Genomic DNA, 14,860 nt, shown 5'->3' on the forward strand with positions numbered 1-14,860 from the left:
GGTCGGCAGTGAGTTCACATTACCGGCCGTGGGAAATGACCGGCAATTACCTCTCCTGTCTGCTGCATTCAGCCTGTGTCTGTGACACATCGCGGCTGGATGTAAGCAGCGCAGGACGTCGGAGCGGTGGATTACGCCGGAGCTTTGGTGCGGGAGGGGTTAATAAAATGGTGAACGAGGCTTGTTTGTTTTATTTAAAATAAAGGATTTTTCGGTGTCTGTGTTTTATTCACTTTAGTTACGGGTTGATCATGTCAGCTGTCACATAGACGCTGCCATGATCAAGCCTGGGGTTAATGGCGGTGGTCCCCCATCACTATTAAACCCTTGTATTACCTTGCCACCACTGCTACACGGTGGCAAGAAGAGCCGAGGACACGCCGGTGCTGCCGCATATATGTATGCGACAGTGCCGGGGCAGCTGCGGCTGATATTCTCGGCTGCCGGAGGGGGAGTGAGGCGGGGGACATTACCCCTGCCCCTCTCCCTCCCCAGCCTGAGAATACCGGGCCGCCGCTGTGTGCTTACCTCGGCTGGAAGGTAAAAATACAGCGGAGCCCACGTTCTTTTTTTTTTTCTATATTTCCGTTTTCTTTCTATGTGTGTTCTATGTGTCTGTGTCTATGTTCTATGTCTGTGATGTTTGTGTGTGTCTGTGATCTGTGTGTGTGTTTACTCTTTGCTCCGCTTCCTCTTCCTGTAATGACATCACTTCCCTGCAAAACCGCAGCAAGTGATGTACATTACCGGAGGTAAACCGCGAAATACCGCAGGGAATAACGCAGGAAAACGCAGTGAACCGCACAGAATTTGCTGCCTGCGTTATTCCCTGCGGGATTTCATGATTAACATTGAGTCAATGGAGTAAAATCCCGCAGCGATGTGCGGAAAAGAAGTGACATGCACTTATTTTTGCTGCGGGATTTCCGCAGCAAAACACGCAGCTGTCAAATTCCGCCCAGTGCGCACAGGATTTTTTTTCTCCATAGGATTTGCTGGTGATTCACTGCAGAGATGTTATGAACATTTTCTGCAGCGAAACATGCAGCAAATCCGCGAAAAATCCGCGGCAAAATCCGGTAAGTGCGCACATAGCCTAAGTCTTCCCCCTAATGCACAAATCAACACTCTAGGATGCCCTTCCAGGCCCTATTTATCTTCCAATTACCATTGGAACCATCCCATAATTCCAGGGACCCTGGTCGATGCTGCACAATGCAATCTCTCTTAGCTGGCATAACTGCTGTGTCTGAAATGGAGCTTCTACCATGGGGAATTATGTCATGGAAAGTAGCGCAACCTCCTACATTACAGTGCAGATCTCAAGCCAGGAACCAGCAGTGTGTGTATCCTGTTAAAGAAAACCAACCACCATGATTTTCCTATATAAACTAAAGCCAGTGCTATACTGGTGCCATCATGCTGATTCTAAAGATACCTTTATTTTGTTAGATCAGATCTTTACTTTCTGAAATACAAACAAGTAAAGTTTGTGAAAATGCACGGTTATTTGATTAATAGCTGCTACAGAGTATCTCATAGGTGGGTAGGGTTTTGCTAGTTATTCCCACCCCTGTTTGCCTGCCCTTCCTTTCCCTGTCCTTCCTCCCTCCCTTTTCCTCCTGTAATAACCGACAGGGGGAAGAAGGACATGCAGACAGGGGTGGGAATAACGTGCAAAACCCAACCCACCTTTTAGATATTCTGTGGCTGCTATCAATCAAATAACAGTACATTTCACTAAAAGTATGTATAGAATCAGCATGATAGCGCCAGTATAGCAGTGGCTTTAGTTTATATAGGAAAATCCTGTTGGTTGGTCCTCTTTAAGGATCTAGCAATCCACTGCAGGATGGAAATATATGCTGCATGTACGGGCTGAAAAGAAAGATATACTGCAGTATGGGGTATATTTGCATGGGATAGAATAGAAAGATATTCTGCAGGATTGGCTGTATATATAGGTGACAGAAATAAGAGATATATTGCAGGATTTGGCTTTGTGTAGAAGGGCCAAAATTAGTTGAGCTGTAACCCGCTGCTGAGAAACTGCTAATGCCTCTCTTTTGATGCATATAGCAAAGGATTATCTTCTGCTATATAGCTCTACAAATTAGAATTTGCAGCTTCACAACACTGATCAAATGCAGGTGCCAATAAACACAGTTCTGCACGGCCATTGTGGAGGCCAAATGCAGGACCATTGAGCTTCGCTACAACCAGCTTATTTTGTAAAACCACACAGCAGATATGCTGATATAGATGGCAACAGATAATCATCTGGGCAGGGTACTGTACAGGACCAAAGAGTGCGCAGAAGCATAAGGTGACTTCTACACTAATGTCGATGATAACTCAAAAAAATGGGGTTAGTGAGAAGCCTTACCTAAGAGAATGGTTTGCAGTCCTGAGGAGAAGTGAGTACTGCTGGGAAATGTAGTTTTAGTAGTGTGTAGGACTCTCCGTTTTGTTATGTGAAGCTGGATGCCCTGAGGGCCAGACAGAGATGAATAATGACACAAATGTACATGGAAGAAACTGTTAGGCTATGTTCACACACTGCGTGTTTACCTGCATTTTTTTTGCGTTTTTGCTGCAGAAATTTCTTGAGAAAATGGTTGTAACCTTTCTGCAGACATTCCCCAGCAAAACCTGTGGCAAAAAAAATTAGCTGTGCACACACTGCGTTTTTAATTAAGTAAATTCTTTCGGTACATTTTCTTAAGAAAAAGAATGAGCATGTCACTTCTTTGATGCAGCTAACTGCGTTATTCACGCCTTTGACTGTAATGTAATCATCAGGACTATTTTTTCAATGTCTTTTGTGTAGGATCGGATGGCACACGGAAGAACTTACACATCGGATGCCGTATGTCTGCTCCGTTATTATGGAACATGTCCTATTCAGTTCCGTGATAACGGACCGTGACTCATTACAAGTCAATGGGCCCGCAAAATCCCCGGAAGCCGCATGGAAGCACTTCCGTGTGACCTCCGTCGGGTGCCCGTGCAATCTGTGTCCCACTCCAGCCCTGCGGCTGCCCGCACTGCAGGGTGCCAGTGTCTGCCCGCACTGCAGTATCAGCAGCTTCTCACACTGCAGTGCAGGCAGCTGCGGTGATGACGAGCGCTGCTGTCAGGAGGTTAGATGAGATCATTACCTGCTGTGACGATCTCCTGCTCTCCTGACATCAGTGCTGTCACTGCCTTCTATGCCCACCGCGTTTTCACATCACGTCTCACGGGCGCCCCGAGACTGTCACTAGCGGTGGCGTCATGGGCTCCCACGATACTGCTGAGAACACGGCGGGCATAGAAGTCAGTGACAGCGCTGATGTCAGGAGAGCAGGAGATCATCATAGCAGGTAATGATCTCATCTAACCTCCTGACAGCAGCGCTCATCATCCCCTGCAGTGACCTGGGCTGACCTATTGATGTTAGCTCAGGTCACTGCACTACTCTCCCAGCCAATGGGGAACGTTCTGTTCTTCATTGACTGGGACAGTGACTATGGTATGGATCGTCATGGGACCTCCTTATTGGATTACGCTGGACCCGGATTTGATTGTTCTTTTAAATATATTGGTGAAAGAGGGAATGTTTTGGGCAGTGTTTTTTCAAACTTTTTTGTTGTCTATTTTTTTTTTTTATTACTGACTGGGTTCGTGATGTCAGGTATCTGATAGACGCGTGACATCAGTAACCCCAGGGCTTGATGCCAGGTGACATTACACATTTGGCATCAACCCCATATATTACCCCGTTTGCCACCGCACCAGGGCAAGGGGATGAGTTGGGGCAAAGTGCCAGGATTGGCACATCCAATGGATGCGCCACTTCTGGGGCAGCTGTGGCCTGCTATTTTTAGGCTGGGGAGTGTCCAATAACGGTGAACCTCCCTAGTCTGAGAATATCAGACCACAGTTGTCCGCTTTACCTTGGCTGGTGATCCAATTTGGGGGGGTCCCCACGTTTTTTGTTTTAAATTATTTATTTAATTTAAAATAACAGCGTGGGGTGCCCTCTGTTTTGGATTACCAGCCAAGGTGAAGCTGCCAGCTTTGGTCTGCAGGCTGCAGCCATCTGCTTTACCCTAGCTGGCTACAAAAGATAGGGGAAACCCCACGTCGTTTTTTTTTTTTTTTAATTATTTATTTTTTAGCTAAATAAAAGGCTAAGCACCCTTTAGTGTCACATGAAAGTCACTAAAGGGTGACAGCTTAGAAAATGCAGGGGGGTAGGACATTATATAGGTCTTTCTCATCTATTATCTATCTATCTATATATTCATCTATTCATCTTTCTATCTATCCATTATCTATTTATCTATCTATCCATCTTTCTATCTATCCATTATCTATCTAGTATCTATATTATTTATTGCTGTTAAAGCATTAAAAAACGCAGAAACCAACCTGCAAAAAAAGCACCAAAAACGCACCAAAACGCGGTAAAAACGCAAGTGTTTTTCGGTGCGTTATTGGTGCATTTTTTTAACGCAGGTGCGCTAATCCTTCACTTTTAAGAAATTTTTCTTAAGAAAAATCCTTTATCTAGTGTAAACAGAGCCTTAAGCACGCTGTCGAGATTCTCTGGTATTGCCAGATTGCCGGCAACAGCTGACAGTCATGTGCCCGTATGTATGCGATTTGCATACTTCTGGCCTTATTCCGGCCTCACTCAGTAAGAATTCAGAAGTCTGCAGTCACATAAGCTTATAAATAAATATATATACTGTAATATACTCACCCCCCCAATGAAACAATAAATAGTGTAGTGAACCAAATAATATTAGTAATTAGGGGAAAATTGTGTGAGACAATTTCGAACTGTATAATGGGCAAGCACCATATAAGAAAACCTACAGACAAAGTGCTTAAAAGACCATAAAATTGTTTTTAAAAAAAAAAAATTTTTAAAATTCTATTAAAATATAAGTATATATCACATTAATTGCAAATGGTCACATGGTGGCGCTCACAATGATACAGGAATTAAATTATTATATATTACTCCATAATGTAAATTATGATTGTAATAATAATAATAATGATGAAATAGAAATATACCAATATATATTACATACAAAAAATAAATATACTGTACAAAAAAATCAATTAGTAAATAAAGATCTTTAGATCTAATATAATCATATATATTAGTATCAAAATGTATATATTCAACCACCAATTAATTTAATATTGTAACAAAAATGAATATGTATATTATACAGTAAACCAGAAATAAAAAAATATACAGTACAGACAAAGTTTGGACACACCTTCTCATTTAAAGAGTTTTCTTTATTTTCATGACTCTGAAAATTGTAGATTCACATTGAAGGCATCAAAACTATGAATTAACACATATGGAATGAAATACTTAACAAAAAAGTGTGAAAGAACTGAAAATAGGTCTTATATTCTAGGTTCTTCAAAGTAGCCACCTTTTGCTTTGCACACTCTTCGCATTCTCTTAATTAGCTTCAAGAGGTAGTCACCGGAAATGGTTTTCACTTCACAGGTGTGCCCCTTCAGGTTTAATAAGTGGGATTTTTTGCCTTATAAATGGGGTTGGGACCATCAGTTGTTTTGTGCAGAAGTCTGGTGGATACACAGCTGATAGTCCTACTGAATAGACTGTTGGCTGCTTTTTTCTTGCCATAATACCAATTCTAAGTAACGAAAAACGAGTGGCCATCATTACTTTAAGAAATGAAGGTCAGTCAGTCCGAAAAATGGGGAACACTTTGAACGTGTCCCCAAGTGCAGTGGCAAAAACCATCAAACGCTACAAAGAAACTGGCTCACATGAGGACCGCCCCAGGAATGGAAGACCAAGAGTCACCTCTGCTGCGGAGGATAAGTTTGTCAGAGTCACCAGCCTCAGAAATCGCAGGTTAACAGCAGCTCAGATTAGAGACCAGGTCAATGCCACACACAGTTCTAGCAGCAGACACATCTCTAGAACAACTGTTAAGAGGAGACTTTGTGCAGCAGGCCTTCATGGTAAAATAGCTGCTAGGAAACCACTGCTAAGGACAAGCAACAAGCAGAAGAGACTTGATTGAGCTAAAGAACACAAGGAATGGACATTAGACCAGTGGAAATCTGTGCTTTGGTCTGATGAGTCCAAATTTGAGATCTTTGGATCCAACCACTGTGTCTTTGTGCGACGCAGAAAAGGTGAACGGATGGACTCTACATGCCTGGTTCCCACCGTGAAGCATGGAGGAGGAGGTGTGATGTTGTTGGGGTGCTTTGATGGTGACACTGTTGGGGATTTATTCAAAATTGAAGACATACTGAACCAGCATGGTTACCACAGCATCTTGAAGCGGCATGCTATTCCATCCGGTTTGCGTTTAGTTGGACCATCATTTATTTTTCAACAGGACAAAGACCCCAAACACACCTCCAGGCTGTGTAAGGGCTATTTGACTAAGAAGGAGAGTGATGGGGTGCCACGTCAGATGACCTGGCCTCCACAGTCACCAGACCTGAACCCAATCGAGATGGTTTGGGGTGAGCTGGACCGCAGAGTGAAGGCAAAAGGGCCAACAAGTGCTAAGCATCTCCGGGAACTCCTTCAAGACTGTTGGAAAACCATTTCCAGTGACTACCTCTTGAAGCTCATCAAGAGAATGCCAAGAGTGTGCAAAGCAGTAATCAAAGCAAAAGGTGGCTACTTTGAACAACCTAGAATATAAGACATATTTTCAGTTGTTTCACACTTTTTTGTTAAGTATTTAATTCCACATGTGTTAATTCATAGTTTTGATGCCTTCAATGTGAATCTACAATTTTCAGAGCCATGAAAAAAACAAAAAACTCTTTGAATGAGAAGGTGTGTCCAAACTTTTGGTCAGTACGGTATATACTGTAAAAAGCCTGAATATAATAGCCATACTCCAAGGACTAAAAGGACTATTGGTATATAAGTAGTCACAAATACAAAGCCCTAGAAATAAATACTAATAGGTCATGTGTGATAAAGTGCAATGCAGTTTTGGCAATGTAAACACCAAGGATTGAGGATATATGCTAAGAAAATTGTATAAATACAAAATGTATGAAGTAATCCACTAATCAGAGGGGAATGAATAAAACGTACATAGATAATGAAGAAATCAAAGTGCATAAGTGCCTTGTTAGTATGCTATGCATATAACATAGTGCAAAATAGCATGTGTTACCTGTATCAGTATGGAGCCACAAACAGTTCCCTACATGCGTTTCGGTGCTGTGCCTTCTTCCAGGGACTTCCCCTATGCATAGCTTGCTGCCCAATTACTTACTAGGTGGCCTGAATAAATTGATAGTAATTAGCCAGACGTTACCAGTATATCAGCAGAAATGTGATATTCCTGATCCATTGAAGGACGTGGTGTCTAGAAAATTATAGAAGTTTGCTGCAGGCTTAGTCCTAATATGGCCAGAATTGTCACACACTATAATATACTGATTTGCCACAGGCCTGAAAAAGGGGACTCAAGAACCCAAATAGAGTAAAAAGTAAAACTTTATTGAAAATAGAGAAAAACGCCAATTAAAATTAATTAAACATTGGAAGACCAGCAGGTGGCACCACAACACAAGAAAATGGCAGGAGGTAAATGCAGAAATCCTATGAATGAGAAAAGTACATAAATAGTATAGGATCAATGCGCTGAATATAATGTTTAGTATAACTCAGTATGGTATATGGGCTAAATCAAAATCCATACATGTATATCATTGTAATACAAAAGTATGTCAATCCATAATGGCACATAATACTTATGTAAAAAGCCAGAGCAATAAATGAAGCCACTGGGACGGAAATTACATCACAAGCTTTCAATACAAGTTTATGAGAGTCAGAATTAGGCTCCCCTAGATTTGTATTAACCTCATTACGACAGCCTTATAGAGATAAACGGCGGCAGAGTAGGGTACGCATTCTGATCCACCGTTTATAAACCGCAGGCAGAAAAAAATAAATAGCGCCCCCCAGCGTCTGAAAATCTTCGGAATTTCAGCTACCGGGGTAGCTGAAACCCTGGAGATCACGATTCGGGCCGTTTTCTCCGGTCACCTGATCATCGGTATACACTGTATAACAATGGTCATGTTACAGTAAATGGCGGCACTGGTAAATTATTTATCTCCCACCTGCCATGATCAAACATGTCAGATAGGAGATAAATCTCCTCCCCCAGTCCCTCGGTGCTGCCCCCCCCACCGACCCCCCGACCCCTACTTCATAATCTAAGATGGCAGCGCACACTATCTGATTTCTGTCACATGTGCCATGACATGTGTGACAGAAAACTCCTCCACAGGTCCAGGTAGGTCAGCCCCCCCCCCCTGGTGTTCCCCGCTGTCCCCCGCTGTCCCTTGTATTTTGCGCAGCGTTGATCCCCCATGACCTCCCCCCTTCTCCTTCACAATAGTAGCTGGCCGCATGCACAGAGAGCAGCTGTCAGCCGACTTCCTCCATTCAGTGACGCTGAGCTTCCAGCACTCACACTACTGGTGTGGACCCGGGGTGAGTCGGTGCAGTATCATTGCACCAACACGTCACACGGAGGGTCTGCACTTCCAGAAAATGGGGGATACCTTCACTGACCGTACCCCCATATTTTGGAAGTCCAGAGTCGTCGTGGGACCTCCAAAATGGATTACAGCGGACTGGATTTTTTTTTTCTTTTCAATAAATTTGTGAAAGAGGGAGTGTTTTTTCAAATATTTTTTTTTTTTACGTCAGTTATTGATGTCGGGTATCTGATAGACGCCGTGACATTACTAACTGCTGGGCTTGATGCCAGGTGACATTACACCACTTGTATCATCCCCATATATTACCCCGTTTGCCACCGCACCAGGGCAATGGGATGAGTTGGGGCGAAGCGCCAGGATTGGCGCATCTAATGGATGCGCCACTTCTGGGGCGGCTGCGGCCTTCTATTTTTAGGCTGGAAAGAGTCCAATAAACATTGCTCTTCCCACCCTGAGAATACCAGACCCCAGCTATCAGCTTCACCTTGGCTGGCAATCCAATTTAGGGGTACCCCATGTTTTTTTTTTTTCGTTTTTTTTTTTTTGTTTGTTTTGTTTTTTTTAATTATTTATAAATAATTTAAAAAGAAACAAAACAGCCTGGGATGCCCTCCGTTTTGGATTACCAGCCATTGTAAAGCTGCCAGCTGTGGTCTGCAGGCTGCAGCCATCTGCTTTACCCTAGGTGGCTGTCAAAAATGGGGGGTACCCCATGTCATTTATTTTAATTATTATTTTTTTTTTGGCTAAGCAGCCTTTAGTGCCCCATGAAAGTCACTAAAGGGTGCCAGCTAAGAATATGCAGGGGGGTGGGACATTAAATATGTGTTTGACATGTATCCATCCATCCTAGCTTTTTAGGCTGTATGCCCATGATCAGGGTTTGCAGCATTTAGGATTCAGAGTGTTTTCGCTGCGTCTATAATGCTGCGTTGTGCAGTACAAGCACAGTGGAAGGATTTTTAGAAATCCAATGCTCACTGTGCTTCTTTTCTCCACAGCATAAACTGACCTGCAGCTCGCTTCCTGAGCCTCAACATGTCAATTTATGCTGGGGAGACGAGTGTGTTCTCTGCAGGGAGAATAGAGCTAAAGTCTGCAGCAGCCTGACCCCGGATCGTGAGCACAGGCAGCTGCTTTCTCCCGTGGACAACACTCACATCTCCGTAGGAGGGATGGCACTGTGTACTAGACGCAGTGTCACCAGATCATGAGCACATAGTCTAAAAGTGAGAAATTTGGCACTACAGCAACATTTTTGTGAAGTACCTGTGGACTCAAAATGCTCACTATACCCCTGAATAAAATCCTTGAGGGGTCCAGATTTGAAAATTGGGTCACTTGTGGGGGTTTCTATTGAATAGTTACTTTTAGGGGACCTGCAAATGTGACAGGGTGCCCGCAATTTAATTCAACTTTTCCAAAATTCAAATGGTGCTCCTTCCATTCTGAGCCCTCCCATTTGTGCAAACAGAGTTTTTGGACCACATGTGGTGTATCCCTGCGCTCATAAGAAATTGGGTAACAAACTGTGGGGTCCACTTTTTGTTGTTCCCTTTTGAAAAAGTGAGAAATTTGTTGCTAAAGCAACATTTGTGTGAAAAACAAATTTAAAATTTTCATTATGGCAACCTAAGGTTGTCAAATTCTGTGAAGTACTCGTGGATTTAAAATGCTCACTATACCCCTAGATAAAATCCTTGAGATGTCTTGTTTCCAGAATGGGATTACTTGTGGGGGAGCTCCACTGTTTAGGCACCTTAGGAACTCTCCAAACGCGACATGACGTCCGCTAATGATTCCAGCCAATTTTGCAGTCATATGGCACTCCTTCCTTTCCAAGTCCTGTCGTGCGCCCAAACAGTTGATTTCCACCACATCTGAGGTATCAGCATACTCAGGAGAAATTGCATAATACATTTTTGGTGCATTTTTTCCTGTTACATAGAGCTATCTGGTTGAAGTAACAATTTTATAGTAAAAATGTATTTTTTTATTTTCACAGCTCAACATTATAAATTTATGTGAAGCTCCCGGGGATTCAAGGTGCTCACCAAACATCTAGATAATTTCCGTGAGGGGTCTAGTTTCCAAAATGGTGTCACTTGTGGGGGGTTTCTGCTTTTTAGGTAGCTTACGGGCCCGGCAAATGCTTTTTCGAATGGTTTTGCTTTTCGATATTTTCTGCCACCTAGACCTCTCAAAGTCACTTCAAATGTGATGTGGTCCCTAAAAAAATTATTATGTAAATTTTGTTGAAAAAATAGGAAATTGCTGATGAATTTTCATATAGCAGTAATGCAGTACCAGAGTTCCCTTATATATTATATATTGATGGTATTTAGTGTGCGGCTGTATCCATTTTGTAATTGCTAGGTTTTTTCAGCTGGCACCTATACACACCTATACACACTTGTAGGATGTGCAGGTCAGTCTTTTGAAATATTTGCAGTGAGTTTTTTTCTGACTGAGCACTCCGCCCTATAAACCAGGCTGTGTTCACAATCCTTATATCAGGAGTCCTAGCTGCCCAGACATGGAGGTTAGTCCAGATAGTGGCATTTCAAGTTAGATTTTTAGTCTAGCTGCCCAGGCATGGATGTTTTTAACCTAGATAGTGGCATTTTAGTTAGGGACCCGGAATATTGAGATTTACCTTGCCGTTTGGTGTCCGGGCTTACATGCATTGGCCAATTCATAAACTAAAAATCTCATTTTTTCATATAGCAGTAATGCAGAACCAGAGTTCCCTTATACATTGATGGCATTTAGTGTGCGGCTGTATCCATTTTGTATTTGCTAGGTTTTTTCAGCTGGCACCTATACACACTTGTAGGATGTGCAGGTCAGTCTTTTGAAATATGCCCTACATTCAGACCATTAGACGCACCCCCCACTTTCCCCCAACATTTGGGGAAAAAAAGTGCGTCTTTTGGTCCGAAAAATACGGTAATAATAGTGATTATGAAATCAAGTATTTTTAATACAAAATTAAACTCACTGTTTATTTAGTTTTTATTTAATTCTAGTTTTACTGAAGCACTGGGGGCTGCCATCTTGGATTTGGTGTTTGTAAAGACAATTACTCACCTCCTTTATGGCAGCGCCCAGGGCATAGAGGACAGTGGTCAGAATCCGATCCCATCTAGTTACATACAGAAGGCGTCTGCTATGAAATGGACCCGCCCCCTGGGCTGTGCAGTTCACAGCAGAGGGAGGAGATCAGCGCCATCATTGTGGAGCTCACCGCTATGCTGTGTGCTGCACTTTACCCCTGTCACCTGCCGGGATTGGGTGAGTACCGACGCTGGGCACCGGTGATTGCACCATTACTGATCCTGGCGCTGCTCCCCACTCTGCCGTTCCCCCCCCCCATCCCCCGCAGTATGCCGCGACCCCCCCCTCCCCTGCACTATACCGCGACCCTCCCTCCTGTCTCCCACACTGTGCCGCGACCCCCCTCCCACGCATTGTGCTGTGACCCCCCCACACTGTGCTGCGACCCCCCCCCCACCCCCCACACTATGCCGCGACCCCGCCTCCCCCGCACTATGCCGCGGACCTCCCTCCCCGCGTGTGCTCGCCTCGGGCCTCCGCTGCTCGTACTGTGATGTCTGACAAGACAGGCTGCCGAGGCGCAGGTCTGAGGTGAGTGCATGCGGCATTGGGATACAGTCAGCGAGCTGAGCAAGGCATTGGGAAACAGTCAGTAGGCAGTGTGGGGGCATTGGGATACAGTGCGGCGCGGGATACAGTGGAGCACTATGCAACTGGCCTTAGTGGCACTTAGACATATTAGGATCACTCTGTGGTCACTAACAAAATGGCTCCGCACTGTGATCCTAAACTTCATGCTCTTATCCTGTTGGAAACACCCAGATTGGGAGGGGGAGGTGACATCACACACAGGAGAGCAGATTCTGCCCACTTTTACTGTAGCTGTAATCCAGGCTAGTTCTACAGTCGGATTTCAGCAGCTGCTCCCCCTAGTGTTTGAGTGGAAAATATCAAACTTTAAATTTTTTTTATTTTATTTTTATCAATTAAAACCAAATAATTTTATTTAAACATAACATTAAAACATTATTACTTTACATTTTTTCAGTGATTGAATTTTTTATTTTTTTTTATGACACCTTCCCTTTAAGAATTAAATGCACACTTGCTCATAGCAGATTCTTAAAAGCGTTCTTCAGAACATGAAAACATGACTTCTCTGCTATAAACCAAAATCTATCCACTGTGTGGCAGTAATGTCTTTTTATGGTTCCATATAGTCGTTCTGGCCCCACCACACACCCAAACCTGTTTTTAATGTAATAACTATTGTAGGAATTGAAGTTGTTTTCTTTGTTAATTAATCTGTTTAATTTTTTTTCTAGGGTCTGAAGCTTGGCCGCCTGGTGTGTGCTTGCGTTATGTTGGAGGTGATCAGTTTGGACACGTGAATATGGTATTAGTACGCTCTTTAGATACCCAGGAGATGACAGACGTCAGTGTGCCAATGTGCAGTCCCAATCAGCCTGGCATGTACCAGGGACAGTGGCGAATGTGTACTGCTACTGGCTTATATTTCGGAGGTGAGAATCTTCTTTTTTTTTTTTTTTTTTTCCACGCAAGACCGGATTCTTTAATTTACAGATATCTTCATTTTATGTAACGATATATTGAGCAGCATCAGTGGTAGATTACAATATTTTCTAGAACCTTAGAAACCAAAATATTTCTTAAGTATGCTAATTTTCCTTTATATTTCTGCCACTTTTAAATGGTAACTGTGCGTTCAAGTAATCATTCATGATAAGGAGTCTTGTGTAGGTAAATAATAATTTCTGGCCATTATGTGACATATCCTATAGTCTCACCAGTTTTCCTTTCTGCATGTGCTAGCTGTATAACTTGTAAACCACTGTTATCTGGGGAAAGATGGAAGCAGCAGTAGTGGATTCTCCCATACACAGCTCAGAGAGGGGAATGCCTGCTCCTTATTCACTTTTTGGCTTACAAGTTGCAGCAACATGGATGACATTTATACAGCAGAGCTCAGCTGTGCTGTTCTGAATCGACCTTAGATGTTAGGTAAAATACTTGTTACAAAGCTGTGCACTACGGTTTTCTGTTGGACACGGCCTGTGCCCGTCCTTACTGCTCACGCCAACCATAGCTTCTCTCCATAGAGAAAAGTGGACTGTCATATGACACCAGTATTCCATCTCCTCCGAGAAAGAAGCATCTGAGTTGCTTTTTCGCAGTGAATGTTGAGTTCAGGAGGTAGCGTAAGAAATGTCTCATGGGGAAGAAAGCTGATTTCTCTGAGAACCTACATTACATAGATTTTTCAGTTTGTCGAAAGCACAATTCTGTTTTAAAGAGGACCAACCAGCAGGATTCTGCTATATGAAGTAAAGGCAGTGCCATACAGTCATTGCCTGTATGTCCTGGGTAGTGGCTGCCTCCCTCCTGGAGCACACCGCTGCCACTGCAGACAGATCTCGGCGACCGCTCCATGCTGGAGACTGTGGCCGGAGGGAGCAGATGTAGTGTGTGTGCCTGCACACAGGGCCCCCGCTGCAGTAAAAGGAATCACAGTGTCCACTCCATGCTGGAGGCTGTGGATGGAAGGGGGCGGATGTAGTGTGTGCTCCTGCACACAGGGCCCCGCTGCAGTAAAAGGAATCACAGTGTCCGCTCCATGCTGGAGGCTGTGGCCGGAAGGGGGAGTACCTAGACCGTGCACCTGCATACATGGTCCCTGGATAATTCCGGCGGATGTGAAATCACACACCGGGGGTGCGGTATCCTGGCACTTCCAGGCGAAGTAGTCAGAAGAGCTGCATATACTGCGCCTCAGTCATAGGATACTTAAAGAGACACAATTTTTGGCACCCTGTCACCTGTGGAATTGGACACTCGTGGAACCCTACCACCATGGAGAATCCCACAACATCATCAACAGACGCCATAGAGGACCCGAAACCCCCTCCTAGTGTGGTAGTGCCAGGATAAAGGATGGGTGAGTGCCTACTCTGTAATGCCATACTGATAGGCTTATTATTGTCTTTTGCTTAGGCTAGGGAAGCAACATCTAAAACAAGTCAAAAAGAATGCGCCCTTTGGAAGAGGAAGCTGGACAGGGAATATGATAAAAAGATGTGCCGTTCTTGTATTTAAAAGACGGTAGCAGAGGAACCCTCCTCTATCTTGCAAGACATAAAACTCTGATCAAAGAAGAAGTTAAGGCTACAGTAAAGCGGGCTTTACACGCTACAACAAATCTAACGATGTGTCGGCGGGGTCACGTCGTAAGTGACGCACATCC

The 14,860-nt window shown here is 43.7% G+C and overlaps 1 protein-coding gene across 1 annotated transcript in view; it reads left to right on the top strand.

The window, feature by feature from the left end:
- Positions 1 to 14,860, top strand: part of ILRUN (inflammation and lipid regulator with UBA-like and NBR1-like domains) — a 205,307-nt gene that overhangs the window by 46,888 nt on the left and 143,559 nt on the right. The window contains exon 3 of the mRNA XM_075333652.1: positions 12,924 to 13,121. Coding sequence (XP_075189767.1) covers positions 12,924 to 13,121 — 198 coding nt within the window. The remainder of the gene's footprint in view (positions 1 to 12,923; positions 13,122 to 14,860) is intronic.

This window comes from Anomaloglossus baeobatrachus, chromosome 2, assembly GCF_048569485.1.
Source record: "Anomaloglossus baeobatrachus isolate aAnoBae1 chromosome 2, aAnoBae1.hap1, whole genome shotgun sequence".
Classification (NCBI taxonomy): Eukaryota; Metazoa; Chordata; class Amphibia; order Anura; family Aromobatidae; genus Anomaloglossus; species Anomaloglossus baeobatrachus.